We start from the raw sequence: 25138 nt of genomic DNA on the forward strand, positions 1-25138 counted from the left end.
TAGATATCGGTCAGAAATAACATATTAGGCTTAAATTTCAACTTCCTGTGCGAAGGGTTATATTAACCCTTTCATTTTTGAATTTTACGGATTTTCTCAAGACGATTCTGGGGTGCGTAGGGGAATATTAATCTTGAATATATATTTATTCAACTAGCGATGTCTCTGTTGTGAATTCAGCGGTTACCAAGATCTTAAGCTTCAGACAGAAATGGAGACATCATACTACTTTGTATTAAATTGTAAACAGTGTATTCCCTATGTAAAAGTAACAGGATGTGTTTGCAAGATATTTCGATAAAAAAAACACATACACTATTACACACAGACACATTGCTTCCAATTATTTAAGGATTAATTTTATACAAAAGATTTTTGTATAAGAAACAGGATATATTTTAAAAGTGAAGCTTTTCTACAATTATAAAATGTCTGTCTGTTACGGATAGTTCTGATCATAAATACTAAATTTAGGCATGTTAGAATTGTCTGAACGATTTGAAACTATGTATACTGATTTCTGTAGCATTTTAGATTATTTGAATGTTGATTCTAAGGATGACTAATGATTTAAACAAAATATCTAAATAATTATATATATGAAATATCAATAAATCCATATTATTCACATTTTGTAGAGCTCGCTGTTATGGATGTTATCATTCTTACTTAATCTTTTTTGGTTTGATTTTTGGTTAAGTTTTCTTCTGTGGTTTCTGGTAAAATATTGTTATAAAATTCAGGAAAAATTACACGAATTTTTTTTTTGCCGCGAAGCTGTTCTAAAATTAATTTTGTCTGTATATCCGTACATCCGTCGGTCCGTAGAGCTATGGGGATAATAAAACATTTTTGACTGCTATTAAAGATAAACGACTGAAATTGTTTGTAAAGATTCAAATAGCATTCAGAATATAATTTACTTGGTCAGAAACAAGTGTAGAAGGTTATGTGATGTTTTCTAATTTTAAAAATTCCAATGAACAATCAAAATCAGTCTTTAACCATATAGCTCCCTAAATTTTTTTTGTCTCTTATTGTGAAAGAGTTACGAAATTTTCTGGCTTATCATATTGCAACTTTTCTTGAAATTTTTTTGATTCGTCAATCCTAGCTGCCACAGGAGTTATCCAAAATCCATTTATATTTTTAAAGGTAAACACTTTATTTAGAAGCAGCAAATAGTGTCTAATAAATAATGACGTCATACAATACTAATGACCAAGAATAGGCCAGTATACATTGTAATTGACTAACATGGTAAAATATATACTGGCCTTTCATTGGTCATTTGTATTGTATAACGTGTTTTTTTTAGGCACTATTTGCTGCTTCCATTATTATTTATGCCTTTTTTGTTTCAAATTTATATTGATACTTACTGAAGCCTTTTTTGACCTCATTATAAGAATAATTGAGGTAATATTTCCACTGCTAACAAAAAACAATTATAATGTTAAACCCAAGGGTAAAAAATCGTAGCCAAAAACATTGCGGAGAAAAATCCCCCAATGAAAACATCCAATAATGAAATTTTACACATTAATTGGCTATACCTACAAATTACATTAACCATTTAAGATAAAAAAAGTTTTTTTTTTAGAATTAATATTTATTAATTTAACAATAATTCTGGAACCATTAGCATTAAGTTTCAACAATATTTAAATACATGTACATCATTGATTATATCATATAAAAAAGAACATATAATAATTGAACTGCGACATCTATGTGTAATAAAATGAATTAAGTTCAGAGCAGGTTCGATTCTCTCTCTACGGTTGTACAATATTATAAGGACAGACAGGGGTAATTATTGAGAAGGCAGATTTTTAAAATAAATACAATAATTTAATTCATAATTAACAATACAAATAATTATAAATTTTGATAAAGAAAAAAATATTAAGAAACATTGCATATCTGTAAAAGTTTAGATGAATTTATTGCTTTGATAAATAACTTTTCTGAAATGTATTTTACGACAAATATTTATTTTACATTATTTAAATTTTAAAACTTTAATAATAATTTTTGAAGATTTTTAATTTAAAACACTTTTTTATCGTTGGTCAGATGTTTTGTTTTTGTTTCAATCTTGAATCCTGAAATTTTTTTTTTGATTTTATAAATGAAAAGTGTAGAATAGAGATGTGCATTTTGGATTTTTACACTTACAATGACACAACTTTAAATTTCCTATTTTGCAATTTGCCGCTAAAATAAACCGATCACATGTTTCCTTTGTCAAGATGTAACTAATAATGTGCACGTATTTCAAGATGGAGACATGTGATTGTCATATTGTTCAAAGTCTTTACTGCTGATTTGTTTTGACGGAGAGACGTACTGAACAAACGTACGTAGCTACGCCAATAAAATAATTACCCGCTAAACTGATGGCTGCTGGCAGGATCATTATATTCAGTTTTCATTAATCGGGGCAACTCATTTTCCTTCAGTCCTTCAGCTCTGAAAGGAAAGTAAAAATAATGTCAGTATGTTCAGTAAAATTTTGTAATCGGTCTGACTTCATTACGCAATAATAGGAAAGCTTATAATTGGCCCTGGGATGGTTTTAGGCTATTCAGAAAGGTTGTATGTCAACTCCAAAACTAAAATTATTTACTTCTCAAAAATACTTTTCTTTTACCTTAAAAATTGCTCCAAATTTAAATCTTGCATATCTATCCCCTCGTCCTCCAGCTTTAGTTTGTCCTGATGGTCTCCAGGTTGATGTTTGCTGGCGGGCTCCAGCTCAAACCCGTACAGTCCTCGGTTCTTGTTGTACTGCTGCAGGTTCTAAATAGTGACATGGGTATCAAATATAATAGAGGGGGCATGTCCAGATTTTGTATTGGGTCTTGGAAATCAGCTAATAGCATCGGAAATAAAACACAGCTGAGTAAATAGAATAGAATGCAATTTGCTAGCAGAAAAAAGAGTCTCCACCACTTTGACCAGTTATTTGTAGGAATTACACTTATGCATTTATTATATAGATGATTTCTAGTAGGGGAAAAATAATTTTTTTTTAGGTTAAGTAAGGTTTAGTACGGACCCGTGAATATAGCTTCCTTCCGCAAGGGCTTAAAACTTTATTTAAAAATTAAAGATAAGGTATGTCCGATAGTTTTTATGTTCAGTTTTAGGTGTAAGTGAAACTGCTATAAATTAATTTAAGGAAAATCTTAAATAAAGTTCCTTAAAAAAACCAGACCCTATAGCCTGAACAATTCCTTTCGAAGATGAAAAAAAAACAAGTTTTTATAACAGTCTAACGCAAATGGCCTAAAACCAAAGCATACATTGAACTAAGGTTCCTAAAAATATATTCTAGACAGTTTCAAAACGTTAGAGGGAGAAAGAAAAGAGAGAAAGAAGCCAAAGCCATTTTTTTAATTAAGCTTTTCAAGTATACAGGAATACTATCATCATGATGGTACTTTAAAATATAATCAGCACTAAATAAAAAATAGACTTAAAAAGTACTATGAAATTATTTGGTAATGAGTTTACACAAAATTATTTGTATATAACCAGATTTAACTTTTTTCCTGTTAAAATATTAATTAACAGCGAAAACAAATTCCATAAAAACGGATCTTAACAAATCCTAACAAAGACAGACAACTAACTTTAACAAATATAGAGTAACAATTTATTTTATATTCGATATTCTTTAGAAGTCTGAAATCCTGTAAAAATCTATCCCAAAATTACTTGAATACATAATTATACGTTGAAAAGTTTGGACCATAAAATCATGATTTGATTGGTAGATTAAAGTTAACAATTGGGAGAGCAAGTTTCTACAACTTAAATTATCCCTTGTTTATGATATTTGTGTAAGATTTTAGATTACAAGAGGAGGGAGTGTTTTCAACAAAACTTTCCTATAAACTATTCATTATACATAAAACTTTATGACAATAGAATAGGTGTGTGTGTGTCTTTGACTTTTTAAGGTTAATTTAGCTATGACGTTTCCTTTAAAATCTCCGGGTAGACTAATTAGAAATCTAAGTTTTTAATTGTTAAATTTGTTTAATCCTATCTTTTTGTTTAATTAAAATAAATAACTTCTAAGAATAGATCATGTTATTTCGCCCCACCCCCCTTAATATTCATTTTTTCAGCGTTGAAAGGGGGCTATACTACAAATGGGTTACAAACCTTCTCTGGACCAACGTGAAACGTTCCTGAAAATTGTTGAACGATAGGTCTAGCTATTTAGGAGTTCTTAGCGGAAATATATGCAGACAGACAGACAAACAGTCATCTTGTTACTTTAGAATATAGGTAAATAATAATAAAGCAAATAACCATAAAGGAATAACTTTAATGAGCACCTTCATAAGTGTCCAAACTTTTCCAACAAATAATTCTAATTTACAGAAGTAGTAATTTATTTGGTTATAAATTTAGATGAACATCAATTTATCATCAATCGTCTTATCCCTTAAGATCCCTGCATCATTACCTGTACAATTTCTGGAGACCGTTTGCTATGAGAATAGTAGGTGTTGCCCCCCAGCCCCGAGTAGGTGTTGCCCAACAAGCCCGCACCCAGGTGTTTCCGCCTCAGTATTGCCTTCCGTCTCTGGTGCTGTAATAAACACAAGAAATTATAGCTTGAAACAATCACATCAACAGTAGGTATTTTCCCTAAATAAAAGAGCACTATCGGTTCAGTGGTTACTAAAATCTTTAGCTTCAGACAGACAGACATACATCGTACTACTTTATATTATCGATAAATAGAAAAGGTTAGGTTGAGTTTGATTATTAGCTGAGAGAGTAAGGGAATACTAGGCATTTTCCCTCAAAGTGTGGAGTCGAGCACAGATAACCAACCATCCTTTATTTTAAAAAATGGCGGAAATGTAAATTTTTCGCTTGGTTTCTTTATTATTTTAGATTTGGTTAGGTTATATTGGTTTCTGGGAAGTCCTTCAGGGTAAGGGAATCATCTCGTAGGGTTAGGGCCTCCTGCAAAGGTTAGGCATTTGACATTTTACCTATCAACTCGTCCGATTGATACCCAAATCCAGGGGGGGGGGGGGGTAGGTACTTTTTTCTTGACCCTCCCCATATTTTAACAAACAAAATTTCTGCCTTTGTACAGTATATAAAATGCGGAACGCCAAAAAATTGTCACAAAAAAGTGGTAACTATATTTAGAGAAAATATGCATGTCAAAATCATGTCAAAATCATAGCATTAGCTCAAATTTATATTAATATCCGCTGGACAAAGACTGGTTATGTGGAGCACCGTATAAAAAGATTTTTTTTTTGCAAAAAATCACATACTTAACCGAAATTAAACTCATATTTTTTTCTTTTTTTACTATGCGGGGAAAACTGTATATAATACATCAAAATAAATAGCCTTTATGTTTTCGGCTGGATCCCAAATATGTTATAAAATGTCAAACTATTTTTACACAAAAATATGTGTTATGTTTTTTTTACTTATTTTTTCATTGACCTTAAAGAAAACTTTTCCGTTTTTTTTTTGGTAAAAATATTCAAAATGATGAGGGAGGGTGGCGAGGGGGTATATTTTATGTTTGCTGGGTATCGGCAAAAATTTACTTGATTTGTAAAATCTAAGGGCTCTAATGTTTAAATTAATAAAAGTCTCTAAAGAATTCACGTCAACTAATTAGAGAAAGTATTTATCAAACTTGTATAATCTACATACTGATGTCCCATCCCTCCCTCATTCCTTAGGTGGGTCTATATATCAATACAAATATGACATAAATAGCTTAATTTAACTTCTCTTATTATACAATTTTATCTTGCAAAATATATTTGTATCCAAAATATTTTTATTATGTTTCTGGCTCTACCCCCTGTAATTTTTTTTGTGTATTTAGGGGGGGGGGGGGGTGACTAAATGAAACCTCTTTACGTACTTAATTTTTTTTTAATTGAACTTTTTACTTCAATTTTTAATTTGAAACTATTCTTTTCAAGGGTTTTGAAGGCTTCTTTTGAAACATAGGGTATGCTGCTTGACGTAAATTTATTCAATATAAGTTCTCCGCTGGAACTTAACAGTGAAACTTCTTATAGGTCCAGGATGAGGGAGGGTTTAAATCTAGTCTTAAGGAGGATATCGCCACCATCCCAAGAGATATATTGTTCACTGGCAATAAAAGTTATGTTAATGAAAGAACAGGCTTACCATCTTATCAAGAAGAAACTGTAAAACCTCCTCTCCAATGTAAAAGTCTCTTTCTGAAACAAAATATTTTTTTTTTGGAAATTAGGAAACCTTAATTTCAAACACAGCGTAATTTCAAAGTATTTAAATATTAATGAAAAAGTAAAAGATGGTTCATTTTTTGTATAAAAAGTTATTTTAGCTTAAGTGAGAAGAGTCCAGTTGACAGAGACCCGCAGTAGCTTAAATACAAATGATTCTATAGGATAGCTTAAATGGGGAATAGCCTTTTAGGACGGGATATCTTGTTTTATTGTATCTTTAAACCAAACGTCCTTCATACAGTCAACCATAGACGTCCAAAGGGGGGGGGGGGGTAATGGGTTGATTACCCCCCCCCCCCAAATAAAAAAGCTTGGACGCCCCTGCGAGTCAACCGTTTGATTGCACGACCTTTGTCTGGAAGTCCTAACATGAGTTTCGTACCTGTCGCGCACCTCACATAGCAGCAGTAGGAACCATATTCAGTTATGACGCAATGCTTGGCCGATAGTCGAACCTATCACCTTACCGACAACGAATGGATGCGCTACGAGTGGCGTAACTCGGAATAAACAGGGAATAAAAGAATTAAAGAAAATCTACGTACTTAAATTTTAAATTGTCAATAAAATTTGTAAACATAGCTTTCCAAGCATTCCAATCAAGTTGAAATAAAATTTTATTGACAACATTTTCTTTTGAGCTTCATCGATTCTTCATATTTTTATTTAAATTTAATTAAAAGTAAATAAAGGACGATTTTGTACAATTAATAATGCCTTTTTGCATTGAGTATTTTATGTATGTATTTTATTCTATTGCACTCGTTGTGTGATATGAAAAATACACAAAAAAATAATTGTTATATGTATGTTTGGCCTAAAGGAATATTTATGACGTAGACAGTTGTTTACGAAATCAGGGCCACATTTTGTGGACTTTTGCCTGTTTAAACATTAGTATTCTATAATTAAGAAAATAGCCTTAAACCGTTGTAGGAATTCAATTTCTAGTTTTGCTATGAAACTGATTTATATCCGCTAGAATAGAACCAGTTCTGAGATATACTGTAAAATCATGAATCGTATCGTATTACAGACAACCTTCGATGAATAATAAAAAAATATTTTTTGTTAGCCAGAGAGTCAGGCCCCTCGAAACTAACAAAACTGATTTAAATCTTATTTTTTTTTAATATCCGCGGAAACAATGTATGACATGCACTTTTTTAAAATACATATTTAATCAATGCATACGACATACTTTTCTGCAAATATTTGGTTAACAAAATTATAGTGGATTTTTTATTAAATATATACAAATAAGTAATAACCACTAAAAGACTAATACATTTGTTCTTAATTATTTGTATCTAAACTTCCTACTTTAGGTTATTTTTTTATTTGTTAAATTATTTTTTTTTGGAAGGGGGGGGGGTGGCCAACACAAATGTTAGGGTTTCGAAGTTTGAGGGGGTTAACACCCCTTGAACGTCTATGAAGGCAGTGTTTGTTTTTTGTAATATATTTATAAATAAAATAAAGTTAATAAAATTAATACCAGTTTTGATAGCCCGGGCCTTCGGTCTCTCGAGGCTAACAAAACAGAATTTAATCTTATATTTTTTACTTTTAATATTCGCGAAAAGCTGTCTATAATACGATTCTATAAATAACATCTGTATTGAGATTTAAAAGGAGAGTAACTCTATAACATTATAGAAAAGTGAGTATGTCTAACCATCTAAAGTTTTTGGCTTCGCTTTTATGAATGTTGTTTTTAAAAGAATACAAATCGAATTTTTATCTTAAGGGCTATTGAAGATGTTTAGTACAAATATGATACATATCAATAAAATTTTATAACAGATTTTGTGTTCATTCATTTTCAACTAGGATAGCAACGTCCAGAAGTAGAAATTATTTAGTTTTATAGAAACCGATTAATATCCGCAGAATTAGAACTGAGTTGAATTCTTAAAAAACTTTTGCCCCACTAAAATCAGTGAGGCAAACTAAAAATTTAGAGGGGATAATTTTCCCTCACTAAAACTTTAGTGGGGCAAACTGATTTTAGTGGCAAAAGTTTTTTTTAAGAATTCACCTCTGGTTCTAAGGCTCACTGAAAATTTATGTAGAACATTGTATCACAGACAGTTTTCCACGAATACTTAAAATAAAAATAATAAAGATTAATACCAGTTTGGTTAGCAAAAAGAAATTATCTTAACCCTTAACGGTCGGGGGGGGGGGGGGGGGGGCGTTGAACGCCCCCCCATCCGGTTTTTTCTATCTCATTTTCTGTGTGTGAAAGATAAAGAGCCCAAACTGCTTGACTTTTTAAGTATGGGTATGACACATAACTGAGAGTTGGAATTTTTTGAATATCCTTATCCTGGCGGGCACAGGATGCCAGCAAACCTGGCAGGGTCATCCAGGTAAAGAACAAAAATTTGTTTTTGACTTAAACAAAGCATTTTATCTTACCAAAATACTAAAATATCCTCTAGTAGTACATCCTCATATTAAATACAGGTGTTCAAGTCAATTTCAGGTTCCAGGTATGATCCTGCAGGTCCTGATCCCCAGGTCTCCAGAAATCTTTTAAATGCTCCTGTGGCCGCAATTTTTGACTTTTTGACTTCAAATTTTAAACTTAAGCTTTTCTTACATGTCTACATAATGTATTAAAATTTCATAAAGATCCGCCGCCGTTTTCCCGCCGACCGCCGACTGCGGCGGCTGGCAGCTGCCAAGTACAGCTGCGGCCGCTGAAACTTATGTTTTGATATTTCAAATATAAAATTTAAATAAAAATAAACATTTTCTGCAAAAAAATTTTCTTCTAGCTTTAAAAAAGAAAAATTTACAGCCGTTTGAAATTTTTAAGTAAAAAAGGACCTAAAAACAAAGGTTGTTAAATAAAAGGGTGAAGGAAGCGGAAATTTACCTTGACTTACTTTAGGTCGGAAATTCACCATAACACAGGGGACTTGCACAAAATTTTTTAGCCATCTAGCTCTAATAGGACCTGAGATAATGAGGGGGGGGCGTTGAACGCCCCCCCACCCCGACTGATTAAGGTGCGGCAAGGGGCCCGACTGTTAAGGGTTAAAGGAATAAGAGTTTTGATCTAACTATCTAAAACAGCAAATATAGTTTTTACTAGCATTTCATTTCGGATCCTCAAGGCTTACAAAGCTGGTTTTAATCTTCATTTTCATTTAATTTACATTGTGTATCAATGTTCGTTTTTTCCGTAGGATTTGTTGATCCTCGCTTCTATGAGTGCTGTCATTCTTGTTGAAAATTGTTTCATGAATAAAATCATGAATTTATTCATAAAATTGAAAGCTAAAAGCACTTTAAGTTGTCCTTAAAAGTACAATTTTTTACCAATGAATATGGAATAATTTGGGCTATTAAGAACAATTATATAACCTTTTCTTTAGTTAAATACTTTGTTAAAGTCTAGCTGAAGCTTATTAAAGAAATGGAATAGTTTTTCTGCAATATAATATTAAACAATAAACTTTTACCCCTTATCTTTTGAATACAAAATTCTTGCAAAATAGGCTAAAACATGCCCATTTCCTCTTTCCAAGTCATAAGGGATACTTTTGTGTATTACAATTGGGGTTGTACATAAATTTATCCGCCATTATCTTATCCCCTTAGATCACCCGTGAGACAATAAAACAGGAAAATACAGCATATTAATAAAGCGTTCAAATTAATAATTATTATGAAATGAGGGAATAACTAATTTCTTGCTTACCTGAAAATTTAGATTTCTTAGCTTCATTCTCTTGTATTAAGTCCATTCTAAAAATTAGAAATATTAATTCTATTGTATTACTCAAAAAAATTAGATATCCATTGTTGTTGACCACCTAAAAAGTACGATATAATGCTACATCAGGGGCGTCAAAGCTTTTTTTTTGTTGGGGGGGTTTGTAAAACGGCGAGCGAAGCGCGCCGCAAATTTTTTTTACCCCCCCCAAAAAAATTTTTCACCCCAGGAGTAAAATTTGCTTTTGGGATTTTGAGGGGGGGTATTTCATCCCCCAAAATTGTTTGGGGGGGGGGGGGTAAAAACCCTCTTCTAAATGGTAGGGGTAGGGGTAAATTTTAATGAAGGGGGGGGATGGTTAAAATGGACAAAATTCGTTTGGGGGATGGGTAATCACCACTTTACCCCCCCCCCCCCTTGGAGTCCTTGTGCCACATGATAAATGTATTTCAACTAGTGTCTTAGAACCGGTCTTTATCTGGCGGAAACTTTGTTTAGTCATTTATCACATCGTATTATAAACAGCTTTCCGCGGATATACGATGAAAACAAATCAAATTATCCGCCCCGAGGGGCGGAAAGCAAAGGCTAAGAAAACTTATTCTTATTTTGATATTATTGGAAAATTGTCAGTAATTCAATGTTTTACAAGATTTTTCAGTATGATTGAGAACCAGTTTTAATCAAGCGGATAATAATCGGTTTTTAGGCGATACTGTAAACTACATTCTAATATGGCATCTAATCCGATTAATTTCTTTCGTATCTTAAAATTTAAATATCTATTTAGTTCTTACTAAAATCTTTGAAAATGATGATCTGATAAAATAATGACGAAAAAATTAAAAACAAAAATCATGAGGTAATTCTTAATTATCAGAATTGGAAAATAATAGTTTAAAGATTAAAACAAGAAAATGTTTATAACATAAAGCGCAGGAATAACAAGTTTTAACAGTTTAAAGTGAATAATCCTAACATTTTCAAGACAAATTCATGAGAACATAGAGTTAAATTTTAACAGCAGAAGATTTCAGAAATATCTGCTTTTAGCCGGTAGGACAAACGAACATAAAAACATATTTTATTCTGAAGTCCTAGGAATCAACAATTTAATAATTTAAAAGATAGGATGATTATATCATACAGAAAAATGTTGCAAAAAGTCTACAAGTTTATATTGGAAGTATGTACTTCCTGGTAACGATTATAGAGGTGACAAACTTAATAAACTGTACCTAACTGAAATCGAACATAAAGAACAGACGGATTAACCGATTTGGCCAGATTATAGAGTAGCGTCACTAATAAAAAAGTTCAAGATATTAACACAAGTACTTTAAAAATAAACACTTAAAAATTTATTGAACTAATTAATTATGAATCTAAAAGGTTTTCTACAATAGGTCATGTCTGTCTTTGTGGGACTTAATGGATAGCTATAACCTTAATATTTTTACTTGTTAGAGTTGTCCTATCGATTTTTAACATTTTAACAGACAATGCAAAGCTTAATTGTAAAAAATGTAAAAAAAGATATTTTGTGTTAGTTTCACCTGATTTTTATAATAGCCGTTTAGATTAAATTATTTCAGTTTTTTTTATGCTGTTTCTTTTTACGGGATCACTATTCCTTTTTGATTAAAATCATTTATAAATAAATAAATCGCTACCAGTATTGTTGTCATCCTTGTTAAATAAGGATCTATAAACAAATATTTTAACAAATAATTTTACTAACAATTACTTGAATTTAAAAATAGATTATAATCCTGTAAGTAAGAATGTATAACTACAAGGATAAAAACATCCATAAGTCTAAACTTAATAAATTATACAGACAAACAAACAGTGGCAAATATAAAAGAAACGAACAATAGCTACCCGTTACAGACAGACGTACGAACAGACCTTTATTATAAAAAAGCTTTGCTTCCATTAAAGAAATACGTAAAAATTTTTTTTAGAAGGACAATTATGTACAGCAACTAAAATAGTTTATATAAAAACAAGGATAAGAACATCCACAAATTTCTGATAAAAAAATCATCCTGGATTGACAAACGAACACCTTGTTTACCTCTCTTTGGCAGCCTGACTCGGGCTAGTGTCAGCTCTAACTTGACGTCTAACTTGTCCATGGATAGATAGATAATAAGATAGAAAAATAGATAATTATATACCTCTCTTTGTTAGCCAGACTCGGGCTAGTGTCAGCTCTAACTTGACGTCTAACTTGTCCATGGATAGATAGATAATAAGATAGATAAATAGATAATTATATACCTCTCTTTGTTAGCCTGACTCGGGCTAGTGTCAGCTCTAACTTGACGTCTAACTTGTCCATGAATAGATAGATAATAAGATAGATAAATAGATAATTATATACCTCTCTTTGTTAGCCTGACTCGGGCTGGTGTCAGCTCTAACTTGACGTCTAACTTGTCCATGGCCCCCAAACCAGAAACCGAATGGAAGGTCACTACTAAAAATTCGAATGGCAAATTAGATATTTAGATTAAATGAACATTGCAGTCGTTAGAAAATCCTTAACGCATTTCATTTTTTAACCATAAGACAGACATTGCCATGGGAATCTTCTCAATAAATTTAAGATGTATATAAAAGCAGTCTAGAAATTAAATTAAAAGAATAGAGGGGGATGATTTATATGTAACTCCCTCCCAATTTTGTATTGGGATTTGAAATCAGCTAATAGCGTCGGAAATATAAAAGGAGCTGAGTTCCTCCAAAAGAACAAAAAGCAATTTGCTAATAGACCAAAAGGGTATGAACCACTTAGGCCAGGTAGTTGTCTAGATTATACATCTATACTTACTCATTTATTGCTTAGAAAACAGACCTACAACCAGAAAAAATAATAGTTTTGCTGCTAATAATATTTACTGAAGCGCTGGAAAGTGTCATGTGTGACGTCATAAAAGAAACGTCTAAATCCTGGGGTTTCCTTTCCCATTTCAGCTCTCAACCCTCCTTTTAGACGTATTTTTATGACGTCACACATGACAATTTCCAGTGCTTCATATTTACTTGATGAAATCTTGTCTGGAAGCTGCAGCAGAGTGTAATGATGCTATCAGTCCATAAACAACAACAAATTTTAGCATAGTTATACACACACCTACAGTTGCTTGATAATAAACTTCTGAAATAATTTAGTATTGTTATACCCACACCCATAATTGCTTGATAACAAACATATGAAAATATTTTAGTTAAGTTATACACACACCTAGAGTTGCTTTATAATAAACTTCTGAAATAATTTAGTATTATTACACCCACACCTATAATTGCTTGATAATAAACATACGAAAATAATTTTAGCATAGTTATACACACACCTAGAGTTGCTTGATAATAAACTTCTGAAACAAAATTTAGTATTATTACACCCACACCTATAATTGCTTGATAATAAACATACGAAAATAATTTTAACATAATTATACACACACCTAGAGTTGCTTGATAATAAACTTCTGAAACAAAATTTAGTATTGTTACACCCACACCTATAATTGCTTGATAATAAACATACGAGAATAATTTTTTTTAACATAGTTATACACACACCTATAGTTACTTGATAATAAACATACGAAAATAATTTTAACATAGTTATACACACACCTAGAGTTGCTTGATAATTAACTTCTGAAACAAAATTTAGTATTGTTACACCCACACCTATAATTGCTTGATAATAAACATACGAAAATAATTTTAACATAGTTATACATACACCTATAGTTGCTTGATAATAAACATACGAAAATAATTTTAGCATAGTTATACACACACCTAGAGTTGCTTGATAATAAACTTCTGAAATAATTTGTTACACCCACACCTATAATTGCTTGATAACAAGCATATGAAAATTTTTTAGCATAGTTGTACATACACCTAGAGTTGCTTGATAATAAACTTCTGAAATAATCTAGTATTGTTACACCCACACCTATAATTGCTTGATAACAAACATATGGAAATATTTTAGTTTAGTTATACACACACCTAGAGTTGCTTTATAATAAACTTCTGAAATAATTTAGTATTGTTACACCCACACCTATAATTGCTTGATAACAAACATATGAAAATTTTTTAGCATAGTTGTACATACACCTAGAGTTGCTTGATAATAAACTTCTGAAATAATCTAGTATTGTTACACCCACACCTATAATTGCTTGATAACAAACATATGGAAATATTTTAGTTTAGTTATACACACACCTAGAGTTGCTTGATAATAAACTTCTGAAACAAAATTTAGTATTGTTACACCCACACCTATAATTGCTTGATAACAAACATATGGAAATATTTTAGCATAGTTATACACACACCTAGAGTTGCTTGATAATAAACTTCTGAAATAATTTAGTATTGTTACACCCACACCTATAATTGCTTGATAACAAACATAGAAAATAATTTTAGTTTAGTTATACACACACCTAGAGTTGCTTGATAATAAACTTCTGAAATAATTTAGTATTATTACACCCACACTAGATATACCACACTTTTCTGGGATCTTGCCAGATCAAGTATCAACTGTGGGGAATACCAAAGGATGACTCCATGCAAAATTTGAGCCGGATCCGGCCAAAACCGGCCGGGATTTTTATAAAAAACCGTTTTTTTCCGGTTTTTAGGGGGTATCTGTAAATCATGCCCCCTCCTGGGTACGCCCCAATGATGATTTTTGCTTTAAGGTCTGATCTGAATTCCTCAACACTGGATATGACCCCTGGAGTTGAAAAAATGGTTAAAATCCGGTCTTTTGACCGGTTTCCGGCCATTTCCGGCCCCCCAAAAAAAATTTTAAATCAAAATTTCATCTAAAATTAAAAAAAATATGCTTTAAATTACATTTTTCATCAATAATTTTTCAAAAACCAAAAACCTTAGGTAATGAAGATAATTTTAGCAACTTAAAATGTGAAAAAAGGTTGAAAATTGACAAACTTGTGTCAATTTCAAAAATGTTGGTAAATCCTAAAAATTTGACGGATTTGTACATACGTTAGAATTTAGGTTGACTATGGTCTTTAAGACACGCCATATCCAACAAAATTGCAATGAGATGGTCTAAATGTTTTTCTGAACCAAAATTCTACATACCCTGGCGGTTCCAGGGATATATCATTAAGGCCGTACGGCTGGCCAGAAAGCTTTTAACAGGTGGCCGACTAAAAGCCGGATTTGATAGTTATCAACCATAAAAAGTAGCGTTTTTCGTTTTTTTGGCCAAAACTCATGCAGGGAGTTGTTTTTTGGGATTGACACACAAAAGCAAGTTTGTACAACTTTTTGGGGCGGACTTTTCTTTACTTACGCATTATCTGCCACGGGTGAACCGTTTGGCCGATACGCGCTGCCAAAGGCACGATTTTTGACGATTTTTCAAAAAATCTTGGTTTTTTGCCCCTTTAGGGGATAACAGAGCCGATTTAGCGACTTAGGACACTTCTTCATTAATGTTCAACTTTTTGAGGCGGACATTTCTATACTTATGTATCATTCACCTCTGGCGGACCGTTTGGCCGTTATTTGTCGCCGAAATCGCGATTTTGCCGTTTGCGAGGTTTTAACGACCATTTTTGAGGGGAAGGAGTCATCCAATCAAGATAGCTCTGAAATACTTTTCATTTGCAAATTAAATTGGATACATTTCATGTGAAGTAAATTTTTTTGTGCGTCCAACCGTTTTTGTTCCAGTTGAAATTTTAAAAATTATTACTTTTTAATTATAATTATTGTTTTCTTGTAATTTTAAAACTAATTAAACACTAATTGTTAGTACATCATAATTTTGATAATTAATTCCACATTTCAATCACTGATATTTACTACTTGGTAATTTTTAATTTATCTTTTAATTATCTGATTAATCTCTAATGAGTATTACTTTGTAAATCTGAATACTTATTATTCATCTCTAGCAATTATTTATAAACTAAAAAGTAATAAAAATTACTATAAGATATGAATTAGGTTAGGTAATTCAATTGATAATCAAATAAAGTAATTTAGAAATGGTGATAGTTACTACATTATAAAAAAAATTATAACAATATGAATAAGTATTGATCAATTAGTAATAGGATATTTTATATGATTAATAATGATAAAATCATAAATAATAAGTAATAAAAAGATAATGATAATTAAATGAGTTATTATCGATAGATTTAAAATAGGTTATGTAATATAATTTATTGATTGATTTGTAATAGGTTATATTTGATAATTAATACTTATAATACTAGAACTGAATAATAATAAGATAATCATAATTATTATGCATAAATATGGTAAGATAATATAATTCATAATTATAGTGTTATAATCAATAATAAGATCATTTGGAGCCTGTGGCTTAAAAAATTATTTCACCCAAACTTGTTTCTTGTGGGGGGTAAATACATTTCATGGGGTTGGTGTAATTAGTAATTACAAAAAAATTTACTTCACATGAAATGTAGCCAATTTAATTTGCAAATGAAAAGTATTTCAGAGTTATATTGATTGGATGACTCCTTCCCCTCAAAAATGGTCGTTAAAACCTCGCAAACGGCAAAATCGCCGAAAATCGCGATTTCGGCGACGAATAACGGTCAAACGGTCCGCCAGAGGTGAATGATACATAAGTATAGAAATGTCCGCCTCAAAAAGTTGAACATTAATGAAGAAGTGTCCTAAGTCGCTAAATCGGCTCTGTCATCCCCTAAAGGGGCAAAAAACCAAGATTTTTTGAAAAATCGTCAAAAATCGTGCCTTTGGCAGCGTGTATTGGCCAAACGGTTCACCCGTGGCAGATAATGCGTAAGTAAAGAAAAGTCCGCCCCAAAAAGTTGTACAAACTTGCTTTTGTGTGTCAATCCCAAAAAAACAACTCCCTGCATGAGTTTTGGCCAAAAAAACGAAAACCGCTACTTTTTACGGTTGATAACTATCAAATCCGGCTTTTAGTCGGCCACCTGTTAAAAGCTTTCTGGCCAGCCATACGGCCTTAATGATATATCCCTGGAACCGCCAGGGTATGTAGAATTTTGGTTCAGAAAAACATTTAGACCCTCTCATTGCAATTTTGTTGGATATGGCGTGTCTTAAAGACCATAGTCAACCTAAATTCTAACGTATGTATAAATCCGTCAAATTTTTAGGATTTACCAACATTTTTCAAATTGACACAAGTTTGTCAATTTTCAACCTTTTTTCACATTTTAAGTTGCTAAAATTATCTTCATTACCTAAGGTTTTTGGTTTTGAAAAATTATTGATGAAAAATGTAATTTAAAGCATATTTTTTTTAATTTTAGATGAAATTTTGATTTTTAAAATTTTTTTTTTGGGCCGGAAATGGGCGGAAACCGGTCAAAAGACCGGATTTTAACCTTTTTTTCAACTCCAGGGGTCATATCCAGTGTTGAGGAATTCAGATCAGACCTTAAAGCAAAAATCATCATTGGGGCGTACCCAGGAGGGGGCTTGATTTACAGATACCCCCTAAAAACCGGAAAAAACCGGTTTTTTATAAAAATCCCGGCCGGTTTTGGCCGGATCCGGCTCATTTTTTGCATGGAGTCATCCTTTGGTATTCCCCACAGTTGATACTTGATCTGGCAAGATCCCAGAAAAGTGTGGTATATCTAACCCACACCTATAACTGCTTGATAATAAACTTCTGAAATTAATTTTAAGATCAAATAAACTTTACTAAACATTCATTTAAACTGCATTAGACTGAAGAGGGTGCCTTTTCATCGAAAATGTATATTTCCTAATAAATATATGAAGAAAAGGACTTCTGTTTCACCTTCAAGTGAATTTATTAAGTTCAAAGCTTTGAAGCAAACCAATGAGATATCGTAAATATAAAACTTTGGACTGGGTAGCATTATTATGTTCAGTCCTCTACCTCCTTTATAAATATTACTAAATCATCAGTTATAGTTTGATGGTAATTGATAAAGGATAAAATTTACACCTTTATTTCGTTGTGTTTTATATATTACAAGAGTTTTACTTTTAAGCCCTAACATATTTAGAAAATAAAGAAAATAAGTTTTTAAAAAACAATCTTATTTCTTTAAAAAATTATTACTCTAAGAAATATAACTTTATAGAATTAATGTAGTTTTGACTTTAAAATAACGCTTGACAGTTTATTTAAAAGGAATACATGATTATCCAAGATTTTGTTTAAATAATTAAAGCAGTCAAGAAAAATTAATAAATTTTTGCAAAAAATATTCATTTTTACCCATAACCTTTGTCCGCCGGTTCTAACTTGTATGGTGCTAGTATGATTAATGATTAAACCCACCTTTTCTTCAACCTATATATTTATATCAGTTTTTTCTCTTTAAATTTACCCTCTCTTTCCATATCTCTCTCTGTCTCTCTCCCCCTATGTCTCTCTCCCTCTCTGTCCATATTTCTCTCTGTCTCTCTCCCTCTCTGTCTTTCTCTTGCTATTCATTTCTCTATTATTTATAGTGTAAATACAAAACAGCCACTTTTTAAAAGAATTGAGTAAGGGGGTATAGTAAAACCTTATACAAAAGTAACATTTTTGTCTGTCTGTACATTTAGATAATTTCATTATTGGATTTTTTTTCTGTTTTGCAGTTAACTTTTCATTTTTTTATATTAAAGAGTAAATTTGGATTTTTCACGATTGTAATGGCTGAAAAGTTTGAACACCAAACGGTAGTATCGCCACCTTTCATTCAAAACCATTCTATAGACCGTTTCTTTTCTCTCATGAGTATGTATAAGCGGTTTTAATAGACCCGCTGTGACTAATATAACACACATCACTACTGGGCCACTCAAATCAACAAGTAGTGCAGTATCCGTATAAAAATGTAGCAGGATGTCTGCTTGTCTGTACCAAAAGATAACCGCTAAATCGTTGTCTTTTTTTGCTTTAAAATCTAGCTTCTTATAAGTCCTGAGTAGATTTATAACTATTTTTAACTACTCGTAATTTTTTCTAGCACTGAATTATCTTGGGAGGGTGAAGATACCCTCCCATGATATATTGAAAACCTGCATCGGGCCTTATAAGGGAATACCCTGGCTCTTAAAGAGGTGCACACTCAGACAAATTTCGTAGCTGAACAAAGTGTTGAAAAAATCAGCCTTTTGACGTCATAAAAATGAGGTATTATCCATATCTTTTTAGGGGTTTTCTTTCCCACTTCTCCTCTCATCTCCCTCATTTTTATGTCGTCACATGGCTTATTTTTGAGACACTTTGTCCAGCTACCACATTTCGTGCATAATTTTTTTTTTTCTGTTGGTGTAATACCAATATAACAATACCCTAGGAGGTAATTTAAAAGGTTACAGTTTCTGGTTTTCTGCAGTGATATTAGGATATTAAATATCTCTAGATCCCGTCTGTAATTATCCGTATTTTGTAAGAGCTATGTACATATATGTTAGGGATATGAGACTTCCATTACACGGAGATTTACTCCGTAATTTACGGAGGAAATATTTACACACATCGGAGTAATGTATATTATTTTGTTGTTTATAAAAAGCAAAGCTTTTCTATTTTAAGGGTCGGTCCGTACGTTCGTACCGGATAGTGCTATGGATTCGGAATTTAGAAAGTTCGGTAACTCTAATAATCATTATCAAAAACTACATATTTCCATTTTAAATTTGTTTATTGTTTGTCTATTTTAATAAATATAATTATCTGCTCTCGTATTTGTTAAATGATGATGATTCCTAGGACTATAAGATACAATGTAAAATGTAGTTTTTTTCCTGTATCCTGTATTTAACCAATTCTGAGACCGCTTTACATTGAAGAAATTTGACATTATTGAAGTGTTTATGATCATTATTAGAATTTAGAACGTCTTATTTTGAGCTTTACTTTGATAGATGTTGTCATCCTTGTTTTCCCCTCCACAAATTTTATAAAATATTTCAATTTAAACAATGATTAAAACAACCATAGGATCTTTGAGTAAATCTTCTAAAACGGACATTAAACATGGTAGAATAACTGTAGCGAAGCATCTCTATAATCAAGTCTTAAATGTAAGTATGTCCTTGAATAAAATTCTGTATACAATTTTGCAATACAATATAAGTTTATATAATAAGTAATATTCTGCTTTAAGTTTTGACACTCTACAAGTTTTAATGTTACTGTTTGTTTGTTTAGCGTTTGTGGCATCTACTGTTTGACGTATCTTGGCGTTTGACATAGTACCGTTCGTTTGTTCTACCGGTTGATTATAATACTTCACTTTCATTGAGATTATCAACCTTGTTTTTATGAATGGTAATCTATAGTTTGTGCAATTTTATAATTGTAGAATTGTAAAAATGAATAAAAAGTTGATGAGATTAGAAAAGTAATAATAACTATTTCTAATTTTAGTTTTATTACTCAAGATGCATTAAAGTTATCTTAGATAAAAAGGATGAAACGTTTTTAAATTTTAAATTAATTTCTTTCTAAAAAATAAAATAATGAGAATTATTGTAAAAATCCTTATATATATTAAACAGGCAGGTTGTTTGTCTGTCTGTGTGTGGTGTATTTGTACCAATAATCACTAAACAGACATGACTTTTCTTCTGGGCTCGGCAGCCTTACTTACAATGTAAAAAATCAGCTGAAAGTCTAAACCTGACCAAAAATTTGTTTTAAAGCACAAACGGGTTTTTATTAACATTTTTTGCTTACTTTTCTTTTTAAAGATATTATGTTAGGTGATGGAGACGTTTCTAGAAGATTTAAGATGAAGTAGTTAAAATTTAATCAAGTTTTGTTAGCCCCGACGAGGGTACGAAGTAAAATGTTAGTGAAAACATTACCTTATTTGCTTATTGTTTTACTTGCTTGTTATATCCAAACTCTATTCATAACTTTTAAAAAGATTTTTTTGAAAAAAAAGTAGGAAACACTTTTGAGGAAGTAAAGAAAGTGAAAGAGTAAATCATCTTGTACTAAATTATTTTGGTGTCTACCAAAAAAGCAAAGGACAAAATTGTAAATGTATAAAGTTGGTAAATAAAACTATTGATTAATACATCTCCATCCATACATAAATGACAGGGCTTAAAAATAAAAAAAAGATTTTGCAATATAATAAAGCAATTTATCTTTAAGATCAGCAGAGAAATCATATTTTTGGTATACATTTAATATCTCTTTCATAGCATAAAAGGTAGATAGACAGTTAAAGTAAGTTTGAAAATCCTTATATAAAGTAGAAATGTTTTTTTTTTGTCTGGAGCTTAAGACATTGAATATTGATAACTACTGAACTTCATGAGTTATTCATTTTAATAAAGCTTCACATAGGTCCTTGGATAGTTTTATGTTATATTATTTTCTTTTCTTGGTATGGTTTTTTTTTTAGATATTACAAGGTCTCTAGAGTATTTTGACAAAACTGCAGCATTTATACTTAAATGGTATTGCTACCCTGTCTGTGACCCAATCAGTTTTATGACAAATTGGCGGATACTTGTGAAACATTGCTCAATAAATTGATTCCTTGTCACTCAATACTGGTAAATTTTATATTTTAGCTAAAATAAGGTATTATAGAATTATTTTAGTAATGATTCATACCTTTAGGGAAAATTGATTACAACATGAAGTTAGGGTTTTCTGCGAGCTATAGGCGATGTCATTGATAAGCTTTTGTACTACCTCTTGCTTAAATATGAGCAAATCAGTTTTCATGTTTTACACCAATTACAGAATTGCCTTTCATGCTATTTTTTTACATCTTTGTATGAACATCATAACGAAAAGTGAAAAAAGATACAAGATTTTTTTTCTCGTATTAATTCGAATCCGGTGGATAGGAACCGGTTCTCAATCTCATCCATACGAAAAAACTATGTCTAGCATCGTATTATATCCAGCTTTCTACGAATATAGAAATGTACAATCATAAGATTAAAACCTGTTTTTATAAACGATGCGAGAAATAACTATTATTTTTCAGACAAAAAAGTTAACCGTTTTTTGTTTGTTTGCAATTCACTTTTAAAACGTACAGACGAATGAAGTAAATAATAGAGTAAATCTATTCGGTTTGTGAATTTACAGCTGCCTCTTTTAAATACTAGACGAATAAATCACATTTATCTTTTTTTTTCTCAAATCTTGTTAAACTTTTTCGATTAAATTAATTTGCCGCCCTTGAGAGAGTTTTGCCCCCCTTCCCCTAAACAATAAAATTTTGCTATAAATTGGTGATGTGGGCACTGCAATGATTTTCTAATTTACCTTTCTCTTTTTTTATGACCACTAAACATCTGCTCTGTAACTAACTTCTAGCAGTCTGGCCGTCATGGTTGTTTTCTTTAAACGACGGGAAATTTTATTTTTATACATATCTATAACTGAAAAAATTTTAAAAATGGGACCATAAACATTAAACACTGAAGATATGGAGAAAAATGTGAAAAATAGGCTAAAACCTGCTAAAAAGCGGTCCTACCGCTATTGATGTTTTATACTTAATTGTGCTTCTTAATAATGGGAATGTTGTAAAACAATTTCAGCATTCTATCTTTTATTTGAGCCGAGTAAATCCCATTTCCCCTATAGCGTTACGGACTGACGGACGGACAAAGTGAATTATAGAGTACCTTCGCTACTAAAAATATAATGCTATTTATATTTACAAGGACAATTATACAAGTGTTATTCTATAGTGTTTTCATACAGCAGCTAAAATTACAAAACAATAATTTAAAACTGAAAAAGAGGTAGATTTACTGAACTGCCAAGATATAGGCCAGCCAAAAAATTACCTTTCGTACGGTTTATCATACCTACATTCGAGGCCGATTTGTTAATAATAAGGATGAAAAGCAAACTTCCACAAATCAGATGGACAAACGCACATTGATAAATATGAAGTAAAAATCGCATTTAATATTTAACAATTTTGGGAAACTCCTATGAATTTCTTTTGAAATTTCTCCGTAGGGATAGTACCCCTTATTGCTTAAGCGCTGGAAAGTGTCATGTGTGACGTCAACAAATACGTCTAAATCAATCTCTTTTTTAGGGATTTCCGTTCCCACTTCTCCTCTCATCCCTTCTTTTTAGACATATTTTTATATGCAACATTGTAAGTGGCGTTGCAACACCGTGTAATTTTAATGAATATATTACATGTTGTATGAAATTAGTAATAATGTTTGCAGAGCAATATGTATTGTAATAGTAGGGTCAGTAGCGAGGCTTCTTTATAACTAACCATCTATTTGTAATACAAAGTAGAATGGTATCTGTCTGTCTGTCCGTCCGTTCGTCCCTTAAGATCTCGGTAACCACTGAACCGATCGTATTCTACTCTTCAGGGAATATACCTACTGGTCCTGTGGTGGTTTTAGGCTAATTTCTTGGGGGGTGGGACACCCCCAACCTCCCCAAAAACCAAAAAATACCCCCCCCCCCATTTTTTTTACCCTTGGTACTTTTTTTATTTTTATTTTTTTGTTGTTGAAGATTTCCTAGGTCCTTTTTTTGTTGTTGAAAATTTCCTTCGTCCTTTTTTATTTTTGCTGAAGATATCCATTGTCTTTTTACGAATTTCGCCTTAATTTTTTTAAATCAGCTATTGTGGCAAAGCCGCTAGTGTTATTTACAAAGCATGTCCAATCGACATTCTATAAATCCAAGAGAGTGCAACCTATCAGGAATATAAAGGGATAAGACAATGTTTGATAAATTGATGCACTGCACAATACATACCAATTATGATACACAAAATTACCCCTTTTTTAGATTAAAAGTAGTGGTTAAAACGTTTGAACACCCAACTTAATGAACGAACCAATCAAAATTCACTGAAGTCCCCAAAGTTGTTAAGCCAAGGAATAAGAAAACGTTATTATAAAACTTTGGGGGATTAGTGTAATAAACAGCCCATTGAACCAATCAAAATTCACTGAAGTCCCCAAAGTTGTAAAGCCAACGAATAAGAAAACGTTATTATAAAACTTTGGGGGATTAGTGTAATAAACAGCCCATTGTCCCCTCTCTCTCTGGCAATTTATACTGGCACCCAAAAGTTGAATGAAAACGTTGGTTTAATTTTTTTTATTATTTTTATCTTATTTTGGTTGGCTGGCTCAGACTAGTAATATCCTAACTTTTCAACCAGTTATCTTAATCTACAGAAGAGATAATTATTGTGGATATGAATCAGTTTACTCCCTATTCTTTAGATTATTAATTGAAAGCTTTTCTGTATTACAGTCTACTGTGATTTTCTCATAACATATCATAATCTGCGATACTTATATTTATTGTTGTCCTTGATTTTATTTTTTGTATGTGTTGGTTTTTATGTTTATTTGCTTATTTACGTCGCCTGTAGCTTCCAGTAGCATCTATCCAATAGCAAGAACCTCCAGACTTTTTATTTATTTATTTTTATGGGAGGGGGGGGGGGGGGAGGTATACAAATCTTTATATGGGTTGTAATCAGCCATCGGGGGCGGTTTTTGAATTTATATATGACCGGGTTTTGTGACAATTTGTTTGATACTTATAAAATTACTGAAATGAGGTAAATTTTACTCTTTTTTTAGAAACTATTAAAAATGAAAGCTAAAAAAATGTTAATTCTAAATTATCAAGATTATATGCATTTAGAATTATTTAAGTTTTTTGTCCAATTTTCAAACAAATGAGAGCACTTGCTTATACAATTTTGGGTATCAGAATAATTTGGTTACCGTCTTTTGCTGATAATAACAGCACAAAAGATTAACATTGACTTGGTTACGTTCACCTGTAATCAGAAACTTTCATGTAAATTTATTATTAACTATTATAATTATTCTTAACATTGATAATTAACATTCAGTGGTTAATTGATAATTATTTATAAGCTATTGTTTTTCATCTTTTGTGTTTTTATGTAATTTATGCGCAGGAAACAGGGATCTAAAGGGATAAGACAATGGCGGATACATTTATGTACATCCCAAATAAAGATACACAAAATTACCCTTCTTGTAGATAACAATCAATAATTGAAACGTTTCAACACTTAACTTAATGAACCAACCA

General features: G+C 31.5%; 1 protein-coding gene across 2 annotated transcripts; it reads right to left on the minus strand.

Moving 5' to 3' along the window:
* Positions 1–2082: 2082 nt before the first annotated feature.
* LOC145333155 (uncharacterized) lies at positions 2083–13190 on the minus strand. 2 transcript variants are annotated; one of them, XM_080178304.1, is made up of 8 exons: positions 13066–13190; positions 12404–12499; positions 10000–10046; positions 6202–6254; positions 4487–4612; positions 2657–2805; positions 2392–2475; positions 2083–2108 (listed from the first exon to the last, which is right to left on the minus strand). In XM_080178304.1, exons 1-8 carry the CDS (start codon positions 13140–13142, stop codon positions 2096–2098), a joined length of 645 nt encoding a protein of 214 aa, XP_080034430.1. In that variant the 5' UTR covers positions 13143–13190; the 3' UTR covers positions 2083–2095. The 2 variants fall into 2 exon arrangements, with proteins under 2 accessions (XP_080034430.1, XP_080034431.1); XM_080178305.1 differs by lacking the exon at positions 2392–2475.
* Positions 13191–25138: the final 11948 nt, after the last annotated feature.

The sequence above is a fragment of the Acartia tonsa genome, chromosome 12, assembly GCF_053477335.1.
Source record: "Acartia tonsa isolate MP-2025a chromosome 12, ASM5347733v1, whole genome shotgun sequence".
NCBI classification, from domain to species: Eukaryota; Metazoa; Arthropoda; class Copepoda; order Calanoida; family Acartiidae; genus Acartia; species Acartia tonsa.